Source organism: Halyomorpha halys, unplaced genomic scaffold, assembly GCF_000696795.3.
Source record: "Halyomorpha halys isolate HHAL.00 unplaced genomic scaffold, Hhal_1.1 Scaffold374.1, whole genome shotgun sequence".
NCBI classification, from domain to species: domain Eukaryota; kingdom Metazoa; phylum Arthropoda; class Insecta; order Hemiptera; family Pentatomidae; genus Halyomorpha; species Halyomorpha halys.
The window spans coordinates 1,205,660-1,232,840 of NW_027112597.1; the positions used below are offsets into that span (position 1 = coordinate 1,205,660).

At 30.3% G+C, this 27,181-nt stretch overlaps 1 protein-coding gene and 1 long non-coding RNA gene across 4 annotated transcripts in view; one reads left to right on the forward strand and one right to left on the reverse strand.

The window, feature by feature from the left end:
* Nucleotides 1-1,092: 1,092 nt before the first annotated feature.
* The window catches only part of bif (bifocal), a 148,349-nt gene continuing 122,260 nt past the window's right edge, over nt 1,093-27,181 (reverse strand). Inside the window, exons 3-5 of one of the 3 annotated variants that reach the window (XR_001343328.3) lie at nt 5,138-5,243; nt 4,730-4,793; nt 2,695-2,836 (exon numbers count right to left, since the gene is read on the reverse strand). Coding sequence is in view for 1 of the 3 variants with exons in the window: in XM_014422507.3 (XP_014277993.1) it covers nt 2,622-2,836; nt 5,138-5,243 (321 nt within the window). In the remaining 2 variants the exon portion in view is untranslated. Of the gene's footprint in view, nt 2,837-4,729; nt 4,794-5,137; nt 5,244-27,181 lie in introns of all 3 variants that reach the window. The other 2 variants (XR_001343329.3, XM_014422507.3) reach the window with 2 other exon arrangements.
* On the forward strand, nt 3,008-4,009 carry LOC136796515 (uncharacterized). Its single transcript, XR_010844232.1, has 2 exons — nt 3,008-3,217; nt 3,753-4,009. It is a non-coding gene; the product is annotated as an uncharacterized lncRNA (long non-coding RNA).

Below are 27,181 nucleotides of genomic sequence, written 5' to 3' on the forward strand. Positions count from 1 at the left end.
ATGACTTTTCATTTTTTCGAAATAAACGATTTCATTAAAAATAAAATTAATACAATTGTTATTGGTACAAATACTGAATTTAAGTAATGCTATCATAAAATGAAACTACTGTTTTTGGGTTTATAAACTGTTGGTTGAAAGGTTAGGATCAGTTCTGTAAGGTAAAAATTCTTCTGAGATGACAATGACTAATAAAATATTTTTTTGGTATTATCTTTATTTTATATTTTTAAATATATTAAGCAACAAGATATTTTTTTTTTTCACCATTATATCAAAGACTCCCAATTATTATTTAGGTGAAATTATGTAAATTTTAAATAAAAAGTGTACACAATTTTTTTGTTGATTTCAATCATTATTTTATAAAAACCTTAGGTGTGAAAACCATCATAAGAGATTTAAGATATAAAACATTACAAGATTAGGGACAGGGATTAATTTTTTTATTGAATAAATAAAAAAAAGTTTATAGTGTTCATAAGCCTCCACCTACGTCATCAGTTTAAGGTTAATTTTATTCTTTTAAATGTTTCTCTAAAATTGGATTATTTAATGAACTTCTGTTGTATTAAAAAAAACTATTTTATTTGGGTTTTATATTTTTCAAAATATATCAAATTTCTTCAAAAAAATTGAGGTAATCTAATACATTTGTAAAAAAATTATTATACTTTACTTTTGAAATTTCAATTGTTTCTACAAATAATAGGGGCCTTTAATCATGTATAATAAAAATCATGCCTCTAGTATTGGTGTACATATATCTTAAGGCATAATAGTAGCAGAAGTTCGACCATGATTCTGACCAAATCACCTCCTTGCACAACCGCTGGTCTAGTAACAATACTTCTTTACAAAGTACTGAACCCCTGGCCATTCATGTGCTGTAGTGGTACAGATTTTAATTTTTTAATAGTAGCAGAAGTAGGGTTATACCTGAAGAATACCCATGCTGCATAATGGGAAGAAGTAAGAAGAAATCACAAAAAAAAAAAAAAAAAAATACTGTCAATAAAAAATTTCTTCATACCCAGTCTAATGTATGTATAAATATAGGAGGCTTAAAAAAAAAAAAAAAAAAAAAAAAAATAGAATGAAAAAACTATTTTATTGTATACTGATAATAAATTACAGCAAAGTACAAATTCGTCAAATTTTGCACAATATAAATATATTTATTACTGTATATGCTGTGCTCTAATTATAGCATTATCACATTAATTTGGTGTTCACACTCTCACAATACACAACTTAAATCTATTTGGTCCTGACAATTGTAAACATAAATGCAATTTCATTTAAAACGACATATGTAATATAATACTTGACATCCTAAACCCATTGTGGGAATAAATTTATTTTTGACTCATTATAGTAGAATTCAGTTCTGTTTTTCTTAATCTAGTTCCTTAATAGTTATCACAACTTATTTTTTTTTTTACATTAAAGATTGTAGTGTATATCAATCAAACCAAGCTATAATAAATATTATCATTAGTAATATTAATAAAAGGTTTCCATCTTATTACCAATAACTAGGCATTACTTACAAATAAATTATAAAAATGGAAATGTATATAAGGAATGAAATTGTTAAAATTGAGCAATTTAAATACACGAGTTATTATATTAAAAAAAAAAGATAATCCCAAAAAACCATCAACATATTCTTTGGAATGGGCAGTAAAAGATAAAGCAGTTCATGTACTAAGAAATGCTGATGTGGAAAACAAAAATAAAAATGACTCGGAAAAAACTTGAATGGTGTCACCCTCATTAAAGACTAGAAGCTATTATATGATGTACAAATTCATTAAAAAAAATGATAACGATTATCACCTACCTTAATTTATAACATAGATACAATTTATTAACAATACATAATACAAAAGCGATAGCCAATCCTAAAATTTACCATTCAATATTTAAGTTAACAATGTAAATACATGCTGCTCTGAAGTTAAATTTCAAGTAATTCACAAACCTCTTTTTCACACCATTATGCAAAATATTACTTTATCAATATAAGCTTCATGTTTAAATTAACATGACAGTGCAGTATGGTTATGTGTTCACATATACATAGATATATACAATTTTCACATATATATATAATCACTTTAAATTTCGTGTATTGCCTTCTGAGACTTGTTGGCACATAAAGTTAAGTTAGCCTTTTTAACTTCTCTCGGTATTCATTTAAATTACCCTTATAAATAAAATAATATTTACAAACTAAATTATAATTTTAATGACTTCACTTGCAAAGTAACTAATATTTAATTGTACAAATAAGTACAATTGTATCAAAATCATATTTTGCTAGATACAGTTTAAAAATTGGTCGAAATTCAATGCAAAATTTTAAGACCACTTTGCCATATTAAGTACCACCATACTGCACTATTAAATAGAAATGTTATATAAATTTAATATTAATTAGACTGTAAGTGAATTACAATATAATAGTATCTAATCAATACAGGTCAAACTGCATGTTATTTAGAGACAAGAACTTCACACATGTATGTCTTCAGGTAATATAACTAACACACATTTAATAATATACACAAACAAATAATAATCACAGGATAGATATGTACACAGAATAGGGATGATTAGAAAAGGATGTCTGCTGTTGTTTCATGACTCCATGGGTTGACTTCATCAGGATCGACTGGCTTCAAATAATCCTCTCCATCTTCTTCCTTTTTTTCATTGACTTCTAGTGTTTCATTTTCTTTCTTGGTTGTAGGTGATGTTCGGGTAACACCTAATTCGAATGTATCGCCAGATGCCGACTTGCTAGGTGTGTAATTAGAAAGAGTGCTACCTGAAATAAAAAATAAAATAAATAAGTACATTATAAAGATAAAGTAACTTAGCTCTTTGGAAGTAACTTAAATACATGACACAACATATTGTTAACATAAATTAAACATATGTTAATCTTAATTGTAATAGCCAACTTTCCCTACTTATATTAAATGTTAAAATAGTTCAATTTTTTTTTTATAAAAACAAATTTCTTGATGTTCAATCAGGAATTTATTAAATTATCGATAAAATTTATTATAAAAAGAAAAAACATATCTGTAGTTTTTTAGAAAATATAAATTATTTTACAAGTCAACAAATCTTGATAAACCATAGAATAAAGAAGAAACGGAACTGGGAAGATAAACAGATGAAGTAAAAACATAATTAATAGAAAGTAAATTATTTTTGTACTTCACATATTTATAGTTACAAATAAATCATAAAATAAAGAATAAATGCATTATATTCATTTTTTACAAAAAAGTTTTAAAGTACATAAGTATATTGTAGTAGTAAGATAAATAGTACTTGATCTATAAAATCTAGTCATGGCTTGATATACATGTATCATCAATCACAAAGGTGAAATGTATAGAAGTAGTTTCACTTACACCCTAAAACATTGTATTAATCCTTTGCACTGAAGTTTTTTTCATTCATAATAATCCGCGAGACACAACCATCATTTGTCACCACAAGTGAAATATCTTATACACAACAGTTTTTACGATTTGTCTTTGTCCTTATGTTATGAACTGAAAATTATTTGCATTGTCTCCATAGTGGAGCCCTCTAGTGCAAAGGGTAAATCTAGTGCAGTTTTGTCAATTTATTTCTGTTAATAGGACATTCTTTTGGATAACTGATTTAGTTGCATAAGTTAATTCTGCCTTAAAGAAATAGTAACAGTGGTGTGTTATAATTTACAGGCAGGCGACTCAAGCGTAGAGAAAATAATTTGTCCCCAGTATTAAATAAACAACAGCTCACTATTATTTAGAACAGACATAAAAACAACTGGACTCTCTTTACATAGGAGAACTATGGTTATCAATCTAACTGAAACCTTCTCCATTAAACTTGTAGTTTGCTGTGTGTTTTTAAGTGGATTTAGCTTCCAATCAAAAATAAAGTAAATTTTCTGATATTGAAGACCAATAGGTATCTTTAGTACACTACATGTTAATTGACATTAAATAAAATAAGTTAGTAAACAACTCTTGAAATTTAGATGAATGAAAATTGAGAAATCACTATTATTCTGTTAAATTATTATTTACAGGAAAAATGATTAGTTAGACAATAAGTAACAACCCACTACTTCAAATATTATTAGATGATGCCACACATAAAAAAACAATAATCAGAAATCAAAGCGAATACATTTTGTTTAAAAATGGAAGATATACAAATCTTGCTTAAACATAGATCCCTAGATTTACCAGTCATTATGTGGGTTAATCTATGTTTCATATGCAAAAATCTTGTAGCAGTTAAATTTTGAATATTTAATACTAAGTAAATATTGTGTGGTGTTTATTTGTTTATCAAAGTTTTGAAAAACCAAAACTTTTATATTGAAAATCATCATTTCTGGTGTTGATCAACACAACTATTTTTAGTAGCTAACCTTCTTAGTTCTTATCAGCAATCCCTGTTATTTTAGTTTGTTTTAAAAACAATAATCATACTTTAATTTATATAGAAATGAGTTCTTGTTGGTTTTTTCTACCTTGAAGAAGCTTTTTCCACAGTCCATAATAAGAGATATTTATTTACTAAATTCGTCAGCATAAAATTATATCTCTTGAATAATAGGTGCATTAAATCATGACTATTTGAACATTAAATTCATTAATCCCTACCATGTTTAAATTAAGGCCAATACATAACAATATGACCATACTTGCCGGTTCTGAATATTCAATAGTGTCACCAAGAATGCACCATAATCATGAAACTGGACAATTCTGAAAATTCAAGATGAAATTCAATAAACAAAAACTAATTACATTAAGTTAATTTTACTCAAACCACATGGACAAAACAACTACTGTCACGAACAATCGACAAAAACACAGTACTTTCACCTATTGAACAATATGAATGGATTAAGAAACAAAAACTTGACGGACAAAATACTATTTGTTACTACTAAGCCACAGATCAGACAATGTAACAAGGAGATTAACTATTTCTAATAATGTTTGAATTGAGACAAAAAGATTTGGAACTATTACACTTCGATGAATTATTTAATTTATTAAGATAAATTGAAATGTATACAGTAGATACTTTGCATCATTATACATACAAGGTAGAGGACTGGATGGTGTAGGCGATGAAATTTCTTCTGACATTGATTCTTCAGAAGGATACTCAAAGAGGGTAGTAGCTTCATCGTTGAACTGAATCCGTAACTGAAACATACAGATAGTTTTATTAGAACTAAAATAATATATATATAAATTAATTTAATACAGGCGTAAAATCTAAATTTCTCTAATACTGGTTCTTAATACCAACACAAACAGAAAAAAAAAATAAATAAAAAAATATATATATATTGAGAAAAAAAATCCTAATAAAAATAACTTTAGGGTTGTCTTCACAAAAAAGGGAACATGTAATAGTGGCACAATACAGTTTTATTTGTTTCATGTACCTTTTTTATTATGTTAAACATATTTAATGTTCCAAATCTGGTTGGAACATGTGATAACTACAACAAGGATGTGCTCCTTACATGTTTACAGCTTGGGAATAAAAAATATATTATTGATTAATTGCTCATTTTCTTTTTAAAAATATGTTTCCTAGTCTTAGTCTATGTTTTTTATGGTTGGAAAAGATCTGCTTACGTTAACAACTTGAAGCTTTTGAAAATAGAATATTAGTGAAGTTAATAAGCGTTTAGCCCACTGGTAAATTTTCGAGTGGTTGAGTAAGGTGTGGATGAGATTACTTGGTAAGGCTGAGCATGAAGATTTGGGTTTCAATGGATGATGGTGGACAGGATTGGTGGTATTGGAATTGAACTTTCGGGTTCGCTAATGTTCTTTATTTATCTACTCCTTGTCTATTATAATTGGGTTAAAGAATTTCCTATCCTTAAATACTGACCATCCTGAACATTAACTATGGGACAGTAAGTTGCTAAAAAGCAGGAATTTATCTTCATTAATTCACGCTGATAGCAATTGAAAGTATTAAGTTTTTTTTTAATTTTCTTTTTTAGTAGCGGGTCTTTGGAATAAATCTCGAGTTTCCTTCCTACTATCACAAATACATGAAAGTAAACCATTGGTTTAACACAGTAGGAGCATATTTAAAGGTATACTAACCTAAACCTCGCCTAACCAAAACCTAAAAACTCTCGTCATTATGGTTAGAGAACAAAAAAGAAAAAAAAAAGTGTTATGAAATGGTTGAGCAGAAAGTAAGGGATATACCACAATAGGCCTCGATATGTTGACCTCAACATCAAAAAAAGATTTCCTAACGAAAGTTGTACCTCTACCATAAGCGAGGCGCCTCTGTTGTAAACATTTTTTTGCCAAGACTAAGATATACTTGACCCGGTCTGGTAACAGATAGATCCGACCCGATAGCAGCTGATAAGGGCTAAGAATGCGGGAAGGTGGTCAGTCCAGTTAGCCTCCGGTTCCGTTACGGCAGCTCTTCTCTTCGTCTGTCCTCTGGGGTCAAGGGGAGGGAAAGGTGGGGGAGGGCGGAGTTAGTTTTCAATACTCACATTACGGGACTAAATTATATTCATTCTAACAAAAAACAAAAGGAATCAATAATCTGTTACTCTTAGTAACGGAGAATCGATTCCTCTCATCCTAGCGATTTTGATAATAAGAAGCAACTATGCTAAAATATACCAACATGATAAAAAAAATTTAAATTTTACAAAATTTAGAATATTTAATTCTGCGATGAATGACTACCAATTTTTTTAAATTTATGGAGTTTTTCATTTTGTAAATTTTAGCCTTGACCCACAAGCAGCCTGTTATTAGATTAAGATTAATTCAATCGTAAAAAAAAATATGATGTGGTGCATGCATCACACAACTTTCACTAACCACCCTAGTTACGTATCCCAGTTTTGAGTAGATTGGTGGGCCTTGTTCAAGTTATCGCTATTTTTTGTGAACACAAAAAAAAAAAAAAAAATTAAGATTGTAATGGGGAAAAATTTTGAAAAAAAGAAAATCATATTTATTTTTCTGTTCCTATAAAAATACATCGTTAGTGTTCTTGAGGAAGGAATAACGAATATTAACTTTTCAGCGCGCAAAATCTATTTCTATTAAACATCAATAATAGATAAATCTATTAAACATAGTCATTAATAATCTAAATTACTTCAATTAACGGCATGCCGACAGATGGCCAACGACCGACAATCATTAAAAACCACACGAAAACAAGGCTTTATCAACGGTACCTTGTTCTATGAGGGTGAGAACCTTGCCGAATAGAAAACAGTTTATCATTATTGCTGTTTGAGGCTCTGTACACAAGCCGTTCTTTTCTTCTTGCTATCTAACGGCCTCTTCACAGGGCTATTACTTTCTTTCTTCCTCAATTTCCTGATAATTCCGTTTCCCACTTCAACGAGGGCCGAAAGTACATCGTCTGTCAGCTTTTTGTTGCCATCAGATCATTCATCTATACAAAATTCTCGTCGAACAAAAGAATGAAACGATGGCCAATGAGATCCCGTGCATCCCACGCCATTTAAGTCACAGATGATTTCGAAGAGGATGAGGATCTAATGACAAAGAAATAGAATAACTTCTAATAATTACTTAATCAATTTTTAAACAGAGGGATAAGAAGTAGCGGACCGAATAAAGATAAAGTTTCTTATGATACAAATAGCCCTCTCATTTAAATTTAAAAAAATTGATTAAATTTTCACTTACGAGAGTAACAGAAAAAGGTCCCCGTTTTTAACAAGAGAAGATGTAGGAAGGATAAAAGAAACAACGAACACATATCAGTTGAGATTGCGAACACTATTTACCACAACAGTTTCTTATGAAGAATAAATTTTTAAAATTCTGATAAGAAACCCACTCGTTTCTAACCTTGCTTCCTCTTCCATTCTTGGCAATCCTCCGAGGCGCCTGAAAAGAAGATGGCCTCATGACCTTATATTGTAAACTGTTTTTAGAGTTCTACTACTGGGTAGTTTCTCTACATCCTGTATCATGTCATTATGATCAAATTTACTGGTTGTATTTTTTTTTATACAGTTGTAAATATCAACAAATAAATATAATAAAAAATTCTGATAAGAATAAAAAGCCAAATTAGTTGGAACAAAATTGACGATTGATGACCAAGATCTATCTTAAACTTTAAAAATGTTAATATGTAATATGATATGATAATAAGTTACAATCAAAGTAACAACAATGGCCGTTGTAAACTATCCTCTATCAGCCTGACTTCTAAAAGTACCTTTAGACGATCCGACCAGACCAGATAAATCGGGTAGTGAGGAAAAGTGGGCGGGGATCCAGTTTCCATAGTGACTGACAGAGTAATCAAATTTTGATAGGATTTTTCGCTGATAATGAAATAGTTCCCGTCGCTCAGCCTGCATTAGGTCTGAGACACCTCATATGGGGTAAGCGTGAAGCCAAAAAGGCGGACTTTATGAAGGACAAGGAGCGTGGCAGAGGAGTAGGGGGAGAGTACGAACCAATCACTGGCTGACTTCTATTTCGGTTTAGATTACAATTACGGTTCTTATCAACCTCAACCTAATCCTAGCCTCCGTGGGCGTATTGTTTTTTCGCTTAACATTTGCTTTGAAGGAGAGACGGTTTATGCCACTCTCCTAGTTCTGGTCTGATCGTCTAAAGGCACCTTGAAGTGGATGAGTGACCTCCATGTAGGAAGCACATAATTAAAACTTTTAGGACCCAGCATTTCTTTTGTATACATATCCATATATATATTAGAACCGGACGAAGTAGTCAATAGAGAAGAATTGTCCCAAGGAAACTTGGTCGTTTTAATAAAATCAACTTGGAATGACCAAGTTTTCTATATTCTATATTTACCTATGCATTATTCAGTCCAATCGTAATGTAACACTTTCTCATTGTTGTGGCACTATAGCCAATGAAATTGGGAGAGGAAGTGAAACCATCAAGCACTCAGGGATCACTCTTCACCAGATATGTTTCGCAATATCAAAAATAAAATAATGAATAAATATGAAAGCTAACTTGGCTTAGAATAAACTTTATTAATGAAACTATATTATAACATTGATCAGATCGAAGATTTATAATTATCTTCTAAAGGATATACCAGCAATTCATTTTGGGATGGAGGGAGAACGGTGTTAAAGTGACGTGATTTCAGGAAATCATCAAGACAAATATCAAAATTCCAAAACTTAAGGATTTTCCTAAAAGTTTCAGTCATTTTACGATACTATAAGTAATAGCTATACCATAAATAACAAAAAAAAGCAAAGATGCAGTGATCAGAAAAAGTAAAGGAAATTGAAGGTAACATCTTCACGCTTGAATCTTCTCTTTTTTATAGATTTTTAATTAAAATTACCCGCTGATGAGCGAAGAAACCAATTATCATTAGTTGGTCAACAGTAATTTCTTTTTTCTCCTTTGTAAACATCAAATGCAAAGTTTATAAAAATTAAAAACAAATGGGGTACACATCTCATAAAAAAAAAAAAAAAAATAATAATAAACAAAGTAAAAGTAAAAACAACAAAAATACAAGCCGTTGTATTACATTTTTTCCCTGAATCTAACAGACTTTATCATTCTTAAGGTGTTCAGTTCAACTCGATATAGGTGCAATGGATGTTAAATGTGCGAACTATGATAAAGTAGAGAAAATTATTTAAATGTGACCGACAGCTTGCTCGATTTTAACATGGTCTCTGATTTGTTAAACTATTGTTATTTCTTGAACGACTAGAAACTTGCAGAGGAGGTTATTATGAGGTTTTCATCTCAAATGTTAATGGCTTTAGTTTATAACACACCAGTGTTACAGGGTTTATTTTTAATTAAAATTTGTTTTTTGAACTGATCAAGCACAAGAACTCACGCAACTTGTTTAAAGAACAAGAAGAACTTTACTTTATCAAATAACGATTTAGCATATTTAGTAGGTTAGACTAGAGAGCACAAAAGCACGATAACACATTTAGCATTCATCATAGGTTGCTCGAATATCTTATAATATTTTCAGATGAAAATTATATAAATTTTACACATCCATCTAAGGGGCGTTGTAGGAACAAATTATTGGAGATAAGGCCAATAAAAGACCGATTTTTTTTGCTCACCGCAAGCCTGAAGAGTATTTTCGGATATCTGCCCTTTTCCTTAACCTTTATAGACTGGCATCTTTTAAGTGGGGTTTATAATTAATTTTGAATATAACAAGCTCTTTGCGTAATATTTTATAACAATATTCGCAGTTGAAGTATCATTTTTAAATTATTGAAAGAGATAGGATTCTGGCTATCTTTTCCCTCCTACAACAACGATGTCCTTCCATTTACAAACACCACAGAGTATTGTTTGGAGAAAAAAATATCCAATACCTACTGTGAGCAGGAACATACATGTCATATAAACAACATAAAGGTTCATTCTCATGCTCATGAGAGATAGTTGACCGTGGATGACTTATACGCGAAGATGGTAGGGGGGGGGGTGCTGTTAAAATAGAATGAACCACGTAGAATTATGACAGAAAGCCAAGGTTAAGATATTTCATTCAAAATATTTTGACCCCACTCCCCAACCATCTCTCTTCGTATAACATAAAGGTTTACTTAATATTTTTCTAATATTTAATTGATATGGTATTAATTATTAACATTTTTCAATATTAACAGTCGTTCTATAGAAGATAAAATCGACGAAGAGATACCTGGATTCCAGATAACAATGGCGGCCATCCCCCAGTCTGTTATCTCAACCATGGCTTTCTGCCATAATTCCACGTGGTCCATAGCGATAACAGGATAACGAGCAAACTTCGGCAATAGAATTAGCGTAATAAACTCAGCCAGTTTAATCCGATCGAATACATTATGGATTCAAAACAGTAACCTCCTCACCATAACAGAGTTACTAAGTTATTGTGGATCAATACATTTCCTCATTACAAATTTAATCGGTTAAATATTGATCTGCTCTAGCAGACCTACAGTTGAGTTAGTTCTAGCGTCACTAACAATTCCCTCACAGCAACTAATTAACTTGACCAACCAATAAAAAAAATCCAACTGATGAAAGATGCATCTCTGAAAGTCGTCCAATTAGCTCAATTAAAAATTGGAATCGCTTCTGGAGGCAGTGTCGGTGCAGAGCCACAGGCGTCGAATGTCAATGTCCGATTTGAAAAGCTCATTTTCATTTCCGCTGCAACTCGTCAGAACTCAATAATTTCAAAGGAATTCATACTATCGAGATCAGAATAGAGTGGCCACATTTGCTTTCCTTTTCGTTTATTACATGACAGAGGTTTTTTTTGCGGTATCCCAAGAAAAGACAAAACTGGAATGGCATTTATTTAAATTTGTTTATCCCTATTCAAAAAATTATGTTCGAGGAAAAAACAAAATCAACGAAAACCGGTTATTATAAGCAGTTAAAACCACCTAGCTAAACTGAAAGTTACAAAAACCGGACTAAACGAAAATGTGAAATTTTACCAATAACAGCCATCCCTACTGTCAATGACCAGGTGGGAAAATACGTTTAAATCTAACTTACACCACTTTTCCTACCACTATAACAACGATTTTCCTGCCAAAAAAGTGCTCCTGCTATGTGGTTAATAAGAGAGTTGTGGTGAGCCTCACCATTATATCATCTAATAGATTAGAGTTACACTACTTTTTCATTTTATCGCCACAATTAATAATGGTGCTTAATTTTAAACCATATAAAATATTTGAGAAATACTTCAATACACTTCAGTATATGTCAAATGATAAAAATACCTTAGAAGAATCATATTTCACCAAATAATATGATAACTCATAATTAGCTTGTTTAGAAAAAAAATATTGGTATTTGAAAAATGATATCTTGGAAAATATTACACTAAAGATATCTATTAGGGTTCAGTTTGAAGCTTGTTTAGTGCACCATAAAGTAGTTTACACAGTTTATATACTTAGGCCAAATTGTGTGGTTTTTTTTAATAGATTCAAGTGCACTGAGTACGGGAAAAATATTAATCTGTCACTTCTAGTTCCAAAAATATTTATAGAATTCTTTAAAACAAATAATAGCATGGAATATATAAATAAATAATTAAAAGTGATTGTTTTTACTTTTTAATTTTCTTGATATTTTTCACTTAAAATATACCGACAGTATTTTTTTAACATTCCATCGTTCCAAAAACTTGTAAGCACATGATTATCTTTTAAAGCTTACATATTAATATCTGCTGAATGAACGGGTGAAATCTTGTGAATAACATAACTCTACACAAACATTTATTATACATCAAAATTTGCACAGTTTAATCCTTTATACTTAACGAATCATGCTAATACTTGTATATGTTGTTCATACTTTAGGAATTATTGGCTATTAAACTATATACATGAAGGTCGTTTTGAAAATGTACCATGTTAAGATAACGCAACGATGAGGCTGAAGAGACTAATAAATTGGTTCATCAGATTTATTTTAGGATTCCCAAGTGCTCCCATGTCCTAGGTAGTATACAAAGTTAAGGTGGCAAAACAGAGGAGTTTTCTGGAAGCAATATTCTCAAGTTTCTATCTTTTCCAATCCTTTTGAACCAAAAAGCCAACATATATTTTCAATTTGTTCATTCTTTATACATCTGTTTAACCTGATCTCAGACCAAGCATTTCTTCTCGTAGAGGGTCCTTTCTCTTCAAATCAATGGTTTTCAACTGAGGAGCGTAGAAGATATCTGAAGGAGCCATGAGGAGTCATATAAGGATTAAATATATATATTTTTAAATCAGAATAACAAAGAAAATTTTATTTATTGTAAATCGTAATTTTTTTAGAAAAACATTTATCTAATTATTTTTGTCAATAAAAATAAAAAAAAAAAAAAAATAAAAAAAAAAAAAGCACGACTTGATTTGTGCTACTATATCAAACCTCCATCCCTTGAAGATTAAAATGCAATTGCGTTCCTTGTAAATGAGCAAATCAATAACCCAGGTAGATCGAAGCAATCTCAGTTCTTTCCATTACTAGTTCTGTATAAGACAGTTTCGAACTGTTACAAGAACACGTGAGAGACCGAAAGAGCTTTTGCTCAACCGTGTTATGTGGCACCCACCCAAGTCAGCACTCAGAATTGAATGAAATACATAAAAATAGTCTGATGGAGATGGGAAGAGTTGGGGTAACTACACCCGGAAGTTTAGTTGCCGCTAACCGGAGACGCAAGGATATCTTGATATGTTCAAGTCATTTCACATAACGGGCTGCACCTCACGACCTACATGCCAGCCTTCCAGTTGTTTCGAGACGCATATTGCCACCGCCGAAGCTACCGTACTCTCTTGTTCATGAACCCAAACCTTCGGGTCAATGGAGGTTACGATTAGATGGAATACTGGGCTACCGGAAAGCAGAAAAGATCTCTTTCCGCTACATGTCTAAAATAGTTTATTAGTTAAAAGTCGTATTTAATTAATTTCACAAGCCCAATACTATCTGTGCCTAACCCTTATGAGGAGGATCGCTGTACATCGATTTAATTTTGTGAAATAGGAATTCTTCAAAAAAATTATTGATAAAGTATTTAAAACACAATTTCCCAAAAATGTTGGTTGCTTATTTACTTAATGTGCATGCGGGTTCAATTAATGACGGCGAAAAGTCTAATCAAAAGAGAGAGAGAAAAATAATTAGTCTATATACTACGCGATTTAAACAAATTCCACATTATTTTAATTGCTTTTTATGGCATTCCATTATTTTATTATGTAACATAAAACAGTCAGTAATGAATTTTAACAGATTATGTTAAACTGTTTTTCATTGGTTAATCTATCCATTTCGTAAGCTTCATGGGGTTTTAAAAATATATATTTGCCTCCCTGTATTTTTAAATAAGGTAGTCCACCTTATATATAAAGTGTTGATGGGTTTAACTGAATTATGCTATCTTCTTGTAAGGATAGATATCACATGGATTATGATTATCAGTGATTGTGATAAGCATTATTCAGGATTATTTTTTACATATAAACCATCCAAAAAACTGATTAAAAAATAAATTAATATTATATTGACATTTTAAACACAAAACCAATATTGCAGTATAGGTGTTATGAACTCACTACATATTGTGTTTTAAAGGTTTTATTTGGGTCAATTAATCTAGCTCAAAGTATTTTTTTATTTTTCTGCTTTCAAGTTACAGCTCAAGCAGAATTGCTAATCATGTTGTAATAATAACAGAAAATAATTTTCACTCCTTTCAAGCTTTATTAGCGGACCTTAATTGTAACAACGGGTTTGCTATGAATTTTAGCAAATAGTAGTAAGATACGTAGAGGGAAATATCAATACATGTAACTTATTCTAAACATTACAAGCCAACAGAGTAAATGCATATTCGATGCATTTACTTATCACAATTCTTTTGAATAAATTAATATATAACTACTAACTAACTGAAGAAACCTTAACACACTAGCTAAGCTACTGAACTACAGCATTTGAGAATCACAGCAATCTAGTTTCAGATTTAGCCCCGATTACAATATTATAAAATAATAGAATTCAGAAATGAAAATAGTCGAGGGGCCTTATTTGGGTCACTTGAAAGTATATTAGAATTTATTTAAGACTTCAAAATAAAGTAGCAACAATAAAAATCTAATAAAAAAAAAAAAAAAAAAAAAAAAAAAAAAAAAAAAAAAAATCCTAACAGATTATGCATTAGCATATTCTTTATATGCATATACAAATACAAAAATAAAAGTAGTTTGTTGATAATGTATACGAAGAGGGTGGTAAAGGTAGTAAAAGTCAAAAATGGGTGGAACAGGTTACGTAGTTTACACACTGTAGAACATTTTAAAATCAACGTGGTTCCTCTACGTTTATTTTTCAAAGTAGATTAAAGAACTCTCTATGGAGGCTCATAGGAGGACCTCAAGTTCACAGTAGACAGTTTGCCAACGAGGTAACAAGACTGGATGTTTGTTCTCTTTAAAATTGTTAGTTCGAGATTTGCTACCTGTGATCTACATTTATATGAGGTGATCTCATCTTTTTCTGTTTTGAGGATAGTTCAATCGTTGATTATCGAATTATTATTATTACATACTTTTTGAGCTACTTAAGGTTTTACAAGTTAATGCTATATTTAGGGGGAAAAAAAATCATTTAGAATCAGTTCTTGCCGTGGTGGAACAACATATACTCTCGACGGTTTGGAACATCTGATTCATCACCACATACCCGCAACTTCTTAAGAATCACATCTAAATCCATATCGTTAAATCTAAATTCGTACTGCATTTGTTATGGTAATATCGGTATTTCTTAGAGAATTTAAGGCTTGAATTTCCATCATAGTTCGTAATCAGATATAGCCCTACCGTATCACGGATAGTGTAAAATATCATTCAATATATACAACCTTAAAAAAAAAAGTTTTCATTTCAAAAATAAATTTCTGTTAAATATTGTTCAAAAGGGTCATTGTATTACAGCAATTATATTATTTCAAGGATAAATTCAATTATTATTTAATTCCTGAATGAGCATTATATTATTATATTCTCAAAGCGTGCAATGTAATAAAGAATTTAACAAGTGTAAAAAAAGTGAAAAATGATCTTGAAATAGTATAATTGATAAAAAAGCTTTCATTTTTATTATCTATAAACTAAGATAATACCATAATTAGTATTTATTTCTCCTAGTGGCGTCCTTGGTCCCTTAGTTACCCGACTTACTTAAAAGTAACTTCAATCTAAGATATATCTTTATACTAACTTCAGAACCGTTCTAATGTAAAATAGAAAATTAATAAATAAACATATTTTGCCACTGTGAAGGCAATGCAGCCTTTATTGAATCACTTAAATTCAATATGGGTTCCAAATGGAAAGGCAGGATAACAAACGTTGAGAGTAGTGAAATTTATAAAAGAAATTTCGAGAGCGATAATCCAAGATGTTCGGTTTAATTTCTATATTTTTTCGAATTATTTGCAGTTCTCAGGAACTCTGATAACCGAATAACACTAATACTTTAATCTATACGGATAAGTGATAAACCCGATATCACCTCAATAGTTATCCTAATATACAGATAAAGGAAAAGCTGTTTCCAGAAAACGTCGAATCGAATAAGAGTAAATAAAACCCTGATAACTAGAACAGTTAATATCCTTCAGAGCTTTCAACTCCGCATATAGGAACGTACTTAGTCGAACTCCGCAATAAAATAATTTGTATGATTCAATTAATAAATCAGATTCGATACTTAGGACTCCATCTTGATAAGAGACATGGAATCCACATACAAGACTGAAACGACAAGAAACTGCTCGTCGATTTCGATTGCTACAATACCTTCTTGACAAACAAAAAATTATTATACAATATGATAATCAGGTCAATTTGGACATATGGAATTGAGCTCTGGGGCTCTACCAAACCATCTAATTCCTCCCGCATCCAATCCTTACAATCCAAAATCCTACGTAAAATTCTTGATGCTCCTTAATAAGTTACAAATAAACTCATCCCAATAAACAAATCCCATTCGTTGCAAATTTAGCCCAAAACAGATATGCGTCTTTTCATTCCAAACTCCTTACCCACCCTAACCCATTAGTTTTAAATCTCTCATCCTTACCAATCCCTGATAATCCTCCGAGGCGTCTGAAAAGAAGATGGGTACGGGACCTTCTAATTTAAATTAATGCTTGAAGTACCACCAACGGTGGTTCCTTCCCAAGATTTTCAAGTGTAAATAAAACATTCCACAGATTTACTTATTGTATTTATTATTTGTACAGTTGTAAATTACATTAAATAAATAAATAAATTGAGCTATGGTGGGACAGAGAAGGGAAGGAATGTAACGAAGGAGTGTTCAATGATCCCATGACCTCAGCCGATAAATCCACACAAAGCTGTTATTCAACAGCAGTTATTGACTGTACCAGGTCATCAATTAACAGCTGACCTTAACATTCTGCTGACAGTTCGCATCACCAGTCATAATAAACAAACAATTCACTATTCATTGTACTAATTAAATAATAATAATAATAAAATTAGCAAAACAATAAACCTAGCATAAAATATCTATTTTCGAGTACCACAATATCTTTAACACTGCAACAGTTGATATTAAAAAAATTAAATATTGTTACTAATGTTCAAGGATTAGATAATAATTTGTTATTCAACCATAAAATTAATTTAAAATTAGAAGGGAAATAACGTAAGAAATGTTTCTATATTTTAATAAAAATCAAAATTATCCGCCAGAAATAAATTGATAAAATTTATAACATACGACTGCCCCATATGGAGTTTCACTAATTTAATTAACCTAAAAAAAAAATTAGAATTAAACATAGACATCGCACATGAATAAATATTGCATAAATTGACTCGTTATTTCTTTCATACTTGTCCTAACTCTTTAATAACCTGTGAAAATAAACATAAGCTAACTTAACATATATTGTTGTATTTTACTTTATTTCAAAACTGGTTTGAGTTTTTTTTTTCTTTTAGTTTATTCTTTACCAAAATGTATTTATATGTATGTATACGTGAGTATATATATGAAGGGTGAACGGTGTCGTTCTCTCAATAATTTGAAACAACCAAAAGTTGGGAAAATAACCAGTTAAAAAGCAACTTTAATCGGCGGAAACTGCAGTATATGGTTTTCCTCAAAAAAATACTAAAACTTAAAAACTGATGGCATAGAGAAGTAGTTCCCAACCCGGGATTACGCGAGCCTCTCCCAGGAGTTCCGCAAAATAGTTAAGGAATAGGTTATTTCACATTAACTCAACAATAGTTTGAACCTTACCATCTCAGATTCCTTAGTTTTTGCTGAAAAGACTGCATTTCCCAATTTATATCTCTTGAATGGTAACGAAGGGGTTCCTCCATTTATCTATTTCTGCCAAAAGGGTTCTGCCATTTTCCTACTAGTACCAAAATGGTTCCGCCGCTAAAAATAAGGTTGGGCGCCAACTAGCTTAGAGCAAGTACAGCCAATTTGTGTTTTAAGAGGCTTTTAATTTTTTGAATAGTAACCGTTGTCTGTTAAAAATTAAACTTTTTCATGCTAAATAAACAATGTTATCAGAAGTCTGCCATGATTTTTTTTATACCACAGCAATATGGGTTCATGGTCGTTTCTGAAAACCCATTTTTCTGAGGACCTGAAATTTGGAACGCTTGTGTAAAGAATTTGTAACAGGTAAATGAAAAGTTTAAATCGAAAATATTTTAAAATATCCAAAAAGAAAATATTTTAACATGCTCGGGAATTCTGATCAGAATCGTTGGGAAATAAAAGAATTTTAAAATATAGAATATAAAAATATTATTTTTAAAATGAAATTAAATATTTTACTAAAAGATATGAGCAGGAAATAAGGTGTAACAGATGTCCCCATAAGTAGAAATGACTATTTCTAAGAGATTATAATCTAGAAAATGATTGTAGACCTTACAATACTTCTGAGAGGTAGTACAATTAGTACGATTTTCCGTCTGGTTTATCTTCTGTCAAATATATTTTTTTAAGGTTCGTTTGCTTGTTTAACATGGAACCTCAATTTCGTTTCACTAAGCTACCGAACTTTGCTATTATTGCTGACAAAAAAAAAATTGTGTCATTTTAATTAAATTTTCTATTATAAATCCATCCATTTTCTTAAGAATTAATTTAACAATTTGATATTAGATCGACTATTTCCCATAATGGGATACAAATTTTAACCATTCATATCCTTTTATTCATAAATATAGTAGGAATAGAAGTGGCAGATAGTAACACTTACTTAATTTCTTGATAGTTAAAAACAAAAAAGATAATGATTTTTGTTCTTGAGCTCGATAGTTATTGCAATAAGCCCGGATTGTTCTGTTCCAATAAACAGACAGTTGTTAAGGATTAAGTAGAGTAATTTTAGATTGATTAACTAATTTGTATCACTAAAATGTCCCATTAAAGCAATTGTCATAATGGTATGGTCTATGAGTGGAATCGATAGAGTATTTAAAAAAATGAAGTTGGTTTTGAGAAACTGATTCGATTCAACATTGCAAAAAAGAATTTTTCCGTTGTCTAGATGGTAAGTCCAATTATTTCTATTAGATAATAAAAGTAAAAATTGGATACCATAATAATGAAAAACATTGATTAGCGTCCTAGTGGTGAAGCATAATTTGAATTTAGGTACTAACAAACAATAAGAAATATATTTGTAACGTATAAAATATATTTAAGAAATAAATAAAAATGAGTTCATGAATGGATGTCATCTAATTATTAATTAACTCTATTAATAATTAATGTATATAAAACCAGAAACATTATTAACTTAAAAAACAAATAGGTGTTATCCACATTAAAAATGATCGAACAAGGCTTAAATGATGATTTTTAAAAAAATATTCCTATTAAGTACCCATGATTTCCTTTTTTTAAAAATAATTAACCAGTTCTCTATGTTAGCAAAAATAAATAATGGATAAATACAAAATATTAAATAACTGAAGTAGAAAAATGAAGAGAGAAATTAGGATCGGAATAATCTGAGACAGGCCGATTTTTGCCGATCGCTTTCACGAATCCACGTATCGTTATCTTTTGTTAAACTGTAATATGGGCAGGGATAAAGTTGATATTCGTAATTTCACTTCAAGAAAGCGTATGAAGCGTGAATACACCACAATTTTTTATTTAAAACTATGGATATTCTCAAATCTTAAAATGATAAAATAGAGAGTTTCCAAAACTATACGAATACTCCACAATTTACGAAAGCAAGTAAAAAGCTTAAAAATTAGTGGCAATGTTACAGAACAAAATTAGGTAACGAAATATTAGCATAGGAATGTGCTGGATAAAAATATTCATTGAATGTATTATTAAGGCCCCATTTGAGGTTGAGACGAAAGCAGGAAGTACTTGATGCCGGTTGGAAAAACGATTCATATCATAGTTACATCCACTATAAGCTATTTCATTCGTGCATTGTTTCGTCAGAAGTAAAATTGGACGTAACGTTGATTCTGTCAATAACTGTAAGTATCTTTCATCACAATCGTAAAGTAATGTACTCGGGAAGGATAAAATACACGATCTTCGAAGTTTTTTTTATATTACTATTCTCCCAAATCACATAAGAATAAACAATAAACGAAGAAGTAAAAGAATATATAAAGAATAATTTAAAAACATAGCAATGTACCCATTAAAAGTTTTCCTTATTATTTGATAGATATTAAAAATAATTACTATTCCTTCTTGCTAAGCTATTGGTACGAAACGCTGGTCCAACAAAATAAAAAGTAACACTATGACACATTTAGTGATTCATTTTCCTACATTTGGCTGGCCAACAAAGAATATTCTGCTATTATAAACATTAGTCCCATTCCTATGTTTTCTTGAGATTAAACTTTAAGGTAATCAAGGGCGTACCCAAGATTAACAATAGGGAGCCAATCAGGTGGTGACATTTCAGCATAGAAAAGGTGAATAAAACCAATCTTTTAGGAAAATTATATATAATTACAGCAGTGCTTTATTAGTTATTACAATTATTTGCTAGAAAAAATAATTAACTTTTATTAAATTAATATTTTTTTCCTCTGGGTACGCCCATGAAGCTAATAAGCATTTTCTATTTATTTATTTATTCCAAAAAGTATAACAAATATGATCAGATTAGATCTATCGATCAGTGCCATGATGACATATATAAAAAATAAAATAGTTGCTTATAACACTTTTAATTATTCGAGGGTTGTAGAGACTGCAAAGTATAAAATATTTATTTTATTTAGTAATATAATGCAGAGCTCCTCAAACTGAGGGTGGCAGGAATAGAAAAATCGATGATATGATGAATACGTAATTTTGATTAAAGGTGTAAATAAGTAATTTTGTTTTTCACAATATAGTTTAAATTTACTGTAATTTAGTGTTTAAGATTAAAGATTTAAGAAAGTGAGGAATTTTGATTTCTTATAACAATTAAAAAATCTAATAAAAAATTACCGATTAATAAAAATAAAATGGAAGCTATTGGTAGTAATTTAAATTAAAATTAAATTAACTTGGGTAGGTACCCATTACACTTAATTTCTTAATATTAATTTAAGTACAGGATCGGTATCCACCCTTTTTTTCGACAGTCTAAGATTAATTAGGGGATACATTAGTTAAATTCCTTTTAATAGGAACTTAACTAATGTATCACCAATAACATATTAAAGTATCATTAACATACTAATGTCTGTTGACCTCGTAATATGTTCCAGCACATTTAACTCGGTTTAAGCACATTTAAGTTTTCAATAGAAAGAGATATTTTAAATGAAAGAGTCTTATAAAAAAATGTACTCGTATTGGTGATTATTCTGATACGACAACGCTTCCTGAAGATGTTAAAAATTGTTTACGGTTTTTGACCATTTACGTGCAAACGATGAGGAAACTGATCAAACGTAAAGAACAAAATAATTTGAGAATAATAATTCTTTAAGAATCCATAATGATTGAGCTGGCCCAAGAGATTTAAATGTTTGTTATTTATTTAAATATTTATTATGAAAGCTCAAGAAATAATTGCATCACTTATGGTGACGGATTTTATTCCTTACGGATTGCTAGCACCATTTGCGGGCAGATCGTCAAAAATATCAGGCATAATGTATTGTCGGCTTTTTTAAAAATGTAAAATCGTCTTGAAATTAGATTTTCCATGAAAATCCTTTATTTATATTTCCCCTTTCCATCGAAAATCGCAGAATTAACTGAGCAAGAGAAGAATTCGAAGTAACTACGGAAAGAAACTTCAGTTAACACATTAAGACCAACCAAGTTTCATTTCGACATTATCGAAATTGTCGAAAAATCGAGAAAAATTGGCACCAATCGTGTCAACACCCAGTGTACATCATGATCAATTAATATTAAGAAATTTAAGTTTAATAAGTATCCTCAAAATTACCACAATTAGCTTGTACGCATCTTTATTTAATGGGAAGAAGTAATCTTGTCAGCACATTGAGAGTATGAAACACGCACTCGATAAGCCCGAGAACTGATCCAGGGTAAAGCTTTAAGTTTAAGCATTACAGTATGCCACCTAATGCAGGAGATATCCACTCACAATATACGCCTATTTTACAATATGACACCTTCGCTTACTACCCGATAATATTTCTCGCAGACGATATCCATTATGGCAACCCTAGTGAATAGGAGCGGTTAGCGGGATACAGGAAGAGGGAAAGAGACCGCCGTCGCCGACAATACTGGAAACCGGGTCGTTCTATGAAAGGCCATTATTACCCCAGCTCGCTTTTCTTTACAAGACTTTCGACGCTCATAATTCATGATCCGGAAGGACTTTTGGCTGGATGTCGGTTTATCATGCATGAAGATCTTAATTTGTGTTTTTCTAAGGATGGAAAGAAACTAGAAATGCATTCCTTCAATATACATCAACCCGTTCAGTTATGGATTTAGAGCATTTTAGAAAAATAAAGACCAAATGAATCCTATCCAAGTTTAGGAGTGGCCACATTAAGTCAGGGGCTGAAATTAAAAATAAGAACATTCCACAAATGCATCCAGTTTCGCAACTACGAGTTTGCAGAATCACTAAGCAAATTAATAACAAAATATGGATAAATAAAACTGTACCGGTCAGAGTTGCGTTAATGCAAATCCCTTTTGCACGTCATGAACGTGATGTATCCTAATGCAATGCACAGAGAAAAAGAAAGACAACGAAGTTGCTCAAAGGATACAAGGATATAAAAACGATACTGTGGCATTAAGGGTCTTAAGAAAAATACTAAGTCTTAACAGTTGGGCTGGATGTGTTATTATTTCGTATACTATTTACAAGTAACCTATGCTTCGTTCCATTCTGCAAGGCTAAATGAAAACAAGTTACAGACATCGGAAAGTATGATAAGAGTATAAGAGTATATATACACAGTTATGAAAAAAAGTATATACAAAAGTAAGAGAGTAAAATAAAAAAATAAAATATATATATATATATATATATATAAAATGTGAGTGGATAAAAAACCAAGTACATTTACTAAGACTCTAATTCCCCCTTCCTACCTCGGAAAATCAAAATTATCTATATTCAACTAATTCCATTTTACTCTTGCTTAATATTATTCCAATTGTAGGAGTTAATGTTAGTGGACAGGGAGGGTATTCTATATATTTTAGTCTCACTCTAAGGTATAAATATGACAATAATAAAATTTCGAAATGTAGTTATTTATTATTGACCAAACCAAGATATTTCAAAATATAAACTATTAAGAAAAAGTTATCAATATACATACATAAAGCATCTTAATTGCTTTCTTTCAAAAAAATTGTTTCTGTGAAGATTTCTATGGGGTAGATAATAGTAGATAAAATAAAATAGATACGTGACGTTGTAGAGGTGTATCCAGAAAAGTTATAGGCATGCGCAAGCGAAATAAATATACAGAAGCCGATGAAATTTATACCTGTTTTACACTAATTCCGAAGTTTTCGAAAAATTTTAAACAAGTGAACGAATCGATTCAGTTAAAAGATGAGACTTAGGAGAGGAAGAGGGAGTACGAATAGAAGATGGAAATAGAGAGGGAGGGTGATTAAAAACATAAGACTGAACAAATATGAAATCGAAGATGCATCTTATTAACAGAGGTCAATTGAAACTCGTGTTGCAGATAGCTAACATAGAAACTAAACGAGTAAAATATAGATCTTAACTAAATAAACAGAAGCTCAGTGACCTTGAAGATTCGGTGCCGACACCATCAATTGCTGTCTGCACACCTCCGTCAAAATCCAAGTCAGCGAGGCCTGACTTAACATAATCCTCCTACCTGCGTCTCGGGCTACCGCTCGGACGATTAGCCCATTGAAAAAGAATTCAAATAAGCTCGGTTTTGCCTAAGCTATAATAGATAAAACAATTAACAAGTAGCGTTTTTCATAATATGGACAGCTAACTTAAAAAAGTATTACTTCTTTACTTCACATATTTTTAAACTAATAAATTTTTTTTTTTTCGTAACCTCCTTTATTACTTTTTTTTTTTAATATTTATTTATTGCTATTTACAACTGTACATAATAATACATTTAGTAAATCTGATCTAAGTTAAATTGGAGTATTACAGGCGTGTAGAGAAACTACCCATTGGTAGCACTCTAATGACATTTTACATTAGCTGGTCTCGTGGCCATCTTATTTTCAGGCGCCTCGGAGGATTGTCAGGAATGGAAGAGGATGCAAGATTAGAAGCTAGGGGGTTTGAGTGGTTAGAGAGCTTATAACGGAAGGAGTGATATTTGGTTCGGGCTAGATCGGTTACATAGGGAACATTAAGGTATTTATGTATGATTTTATTTGTGACAAAGTAAGGAACATTGAGGATTTTACGAAGGATCCTTTATTATTAAATTTATACAACACATACATACAAATGCATAATACCAATTACAAATGTACAAATGTGCCTACTACTGCCCTGTGGCATTGTAAGGTTCGTTGCAGGGACCAATCAAGGTAGTCAAATCATGCAGCTAACGCCAGTGGGTTATTGGAACAGAGAGGGACGTTCCGTTTTTTTTTTTAATCGAAAAAATGTCCAAGTCAGATGTTGGGAAATAGTTAAAATTTCAATAGTTGCATTATACTAACAGATTTTTATTTAGCAAGGAATCGCCAGAACACAGAAAACACTATACATACAGATACATGTTAGATTAACTGTAAATAGCTCAAAGGAAAAGAATATACAAGGGTTTCTTTTATAAAAAAAAAAAATATATATATACAATATCTAGAAAACTAAACTAATAAATAAATTAAAAAGATTCTTTATTTATTGCTATTCAAAGTATCATATATTATGAGGAGAAAGTAAGGATTATTCTAACCATGTAAAACGTAAAGTACTCATTTAATATTAAATCGACCCAATATCAAGAGCTTAAGAGAAAGCCAACACTATATTTTACAATCGGCCCCGATACATGACGCAAGTTTATGACCGCAAGTGAGCCGTGGGCAACGTGAGAGTAAATATGGACTAACCAACTGACCTTATAAACTTGATAGTGACTTTCCCCGGGCAAAAATGCTCACGCGAACAAATGCAACAACGGTAAAATAGGAAAAAATGAAACCATGGTCATCCACGGAGACGATCGATTTATAAATAAGTTTCTTATAAGGAAACGTCCGAGGAGAAATAAAACAAAATGTTTTATGTTATGTAAGAAATTATAATAAAACTTATAAAATATAAAAAAACATTCCAACCATAAGTTTTGACAGTAATACGCAAATTTTATAAGTACATGAAAAAATAAAGTTTATCTTAAAACTTAGTTTCGAGAAAAAAAATATATTAGGAGATTAAATTTGGATTAATGCAAAAATCAATAATAAATTTAGAATCTGAAGTACACTGCATGGAATGAAAAGTACAAAATGCATACATGCATAATTAATGTTATAATTATAAAACATATAAAACTACAAATATTTGATGGACGAGAAAAACTGATAAAATTAATTAATTAACAATATTAAATAAAATAATTATAATTTTAGAGACACCTCATACCTAGCAAAAACAGACTTATACAATAAGCGAAAGGCATTGTACAAAACAATAAGTACACAACTATGAGATGAGAGTTATCAAGAAACGTTATAACCAGCAGCCGAAACAAAATAGTATGTTTAGAAATTTGATTTAATCATAATTTTATCAATAAGGTTTTAATCGTCCAAAAAATTATACAAACAATAGTAAATTTATTATTTTTTTTATATTATTCTTTAGATCATTCATTCAGAAAAATAAATAATAATATGAACAATGAGTTAATGTTAAATAAAATTATATAACATAGAATTTGTAAATATATTAATAGTTATTCACTTACACAAAATAAATACAATAAAATCTCATGTATATTAATTTTAACTTATTATATTCAATAAGCTTGTCAGACGATAAATTGATTCAATGTACAAAATAAATAAATAATATGGTTCTTAAGATCGAAATTGTTATCGAAAAAATAAATAAATTTACTACTGTTTGTATAATTTTTGGAATCGATAAAACCCGATTGATAAAATGATTACGTCAGATTTTTAAGCATAATCTTTTGTTTCGGCAGCTGGGTCTAACTTATCTTGATAACTTTCATCTCATGGTTTTGTATTTATTGTTTTTTACAATCATCTTCATAGATTGTAATAGAGATATAGAGTCTATTTTTGTAGGTATGAACCGTCCCGAAAATTATTTATTAGTTTAAGAAGTAGCTTACACAATTTAATATTTGTATTAAATATATATTATTGAATGTTGAATAATTAAATTATTTTAACAAATTACGATAAGATATCCTATAATATATGAGCTCCCTAATAAATAATATGATAAACAAGAAATTTAAATGATACGAAATGATGACTATATTTTATCAGGACTTCCAGCCGTCAGCCAATGGAACATTCCAACGGGCCAGGCCATTGTACGTCACACTAAATAGCTGCGAAACAGGAAGAGCGTGATAGAAGTAATGAAGATACACTAAGAGCCATTTCGATAACGAAGAGAAACAAAACACACCAACAAATATGAAAATTTGTGTTAGTAAACTGCATTCATGAGACTTAAACTTTACATAAATTTCTAAAAAATAAAGAGATATGCATTTAAAAATTAGTTTATATATTTTGATTTGCCAATAATTAATTCTTCAAAAATATTTTTATAAATTAGTATGTTTTTATTTGGATGGCGAGAATATTTAATATAAATACTATAAAGAAAAATCATTCAAATTTAAAAATGGCACTTCTTATATTATCATCAATTTTACTTTTACTATAAAAATTTATCATTTTTCTTTCCTTTTTTTGGCAAATTGTATTATTTTGATAAAATGTTAAAAAAAATAAATTATTAAAACGGATATTTATTTTTGGTTACATGGTTACCTAAATCTGCCGATATGATAAATCGATAGTATTATTAAATGGTTGAA